The sequence below is a fragment of the Eimeria mitis genome, genomic scaffold (assembly GCF_000499745.2).
Source record: "Eimeria mitis Houghton genomic scaffold, Emh_scaff1507, whole genome shotgun sequence".
NCBI lineage: Eukaryota > Apicomplexa > Conoidasida > Eucoccidiorida > Eimeriidae > Eimeria > Eimeria mitis.
The window spans coordinates 10,185-10,595 of NW_013569554.1; the positions used below are offsets into that span (position 1 = coordinate 10,185).

At 57.7% G+C, this 411-nt stretch overlaps 1 protein-coding gene across 1 annotated transcript in view; it reads right to left on the reverse strand.

Annotated features, from left to right (window-relative positions):
* EMH_0038510 (uncharacterized protein) overlaps positions 1-60 on the reverse strand; it is a gene marked incomplete at both ends in the record, with an annotated part of 2,044 nt that extends 1,984 nt beyond the window's left edge. Inside the window, one exon of the mRNA XM_013495298.1 lies at positions 1-60. Coding sequence (XP_013350752.1) covers positions 1-60 — 60 coding nt within the window.
* Between the last annotated feature and the right edge of the window lie 351 nt (positions 61-411).

A 411-nucleotide genomic window follows, 5' to 3' on the forward strand; every position in this document is an offset into this window, starting at 1 on the left:
CGTCTCCTTGAGGAGACAGTCTGCTGTTTGTTGTGGGGTGTTTGGATTGTTGTATTGCATGCAAAAATATGCTGCTGCTGCTGCTGCTGCTGCTGCTGCTGCTGGTGCTGGTGCTGCTGTTGCTGCTGGTGCTGCTGTTGCTGCTGCTGTTGCTGTTGCTGCTGCTGCTGCTGCTGCTGCTGCTGCAGGTATTCGTGGCTACCAGCTGTGTCTCTGTCTCCTTTTGGAGAAACGGAGACAGCTGATGCGCGGCTGCTGCCTGTCCCCTTTAGGCCTTCTCTCTTCAGCAGCAGCAGGAGGAGAGCAGCACTACATTGTCGCCTTTGCAGAACGCGTGAGATCTGCTGCTGCTGCTGCTGGTGCTGCTGCTGCTGGTGCTGCTGCTGCTGGTGCTGCTGCTGCTGGTGCTGC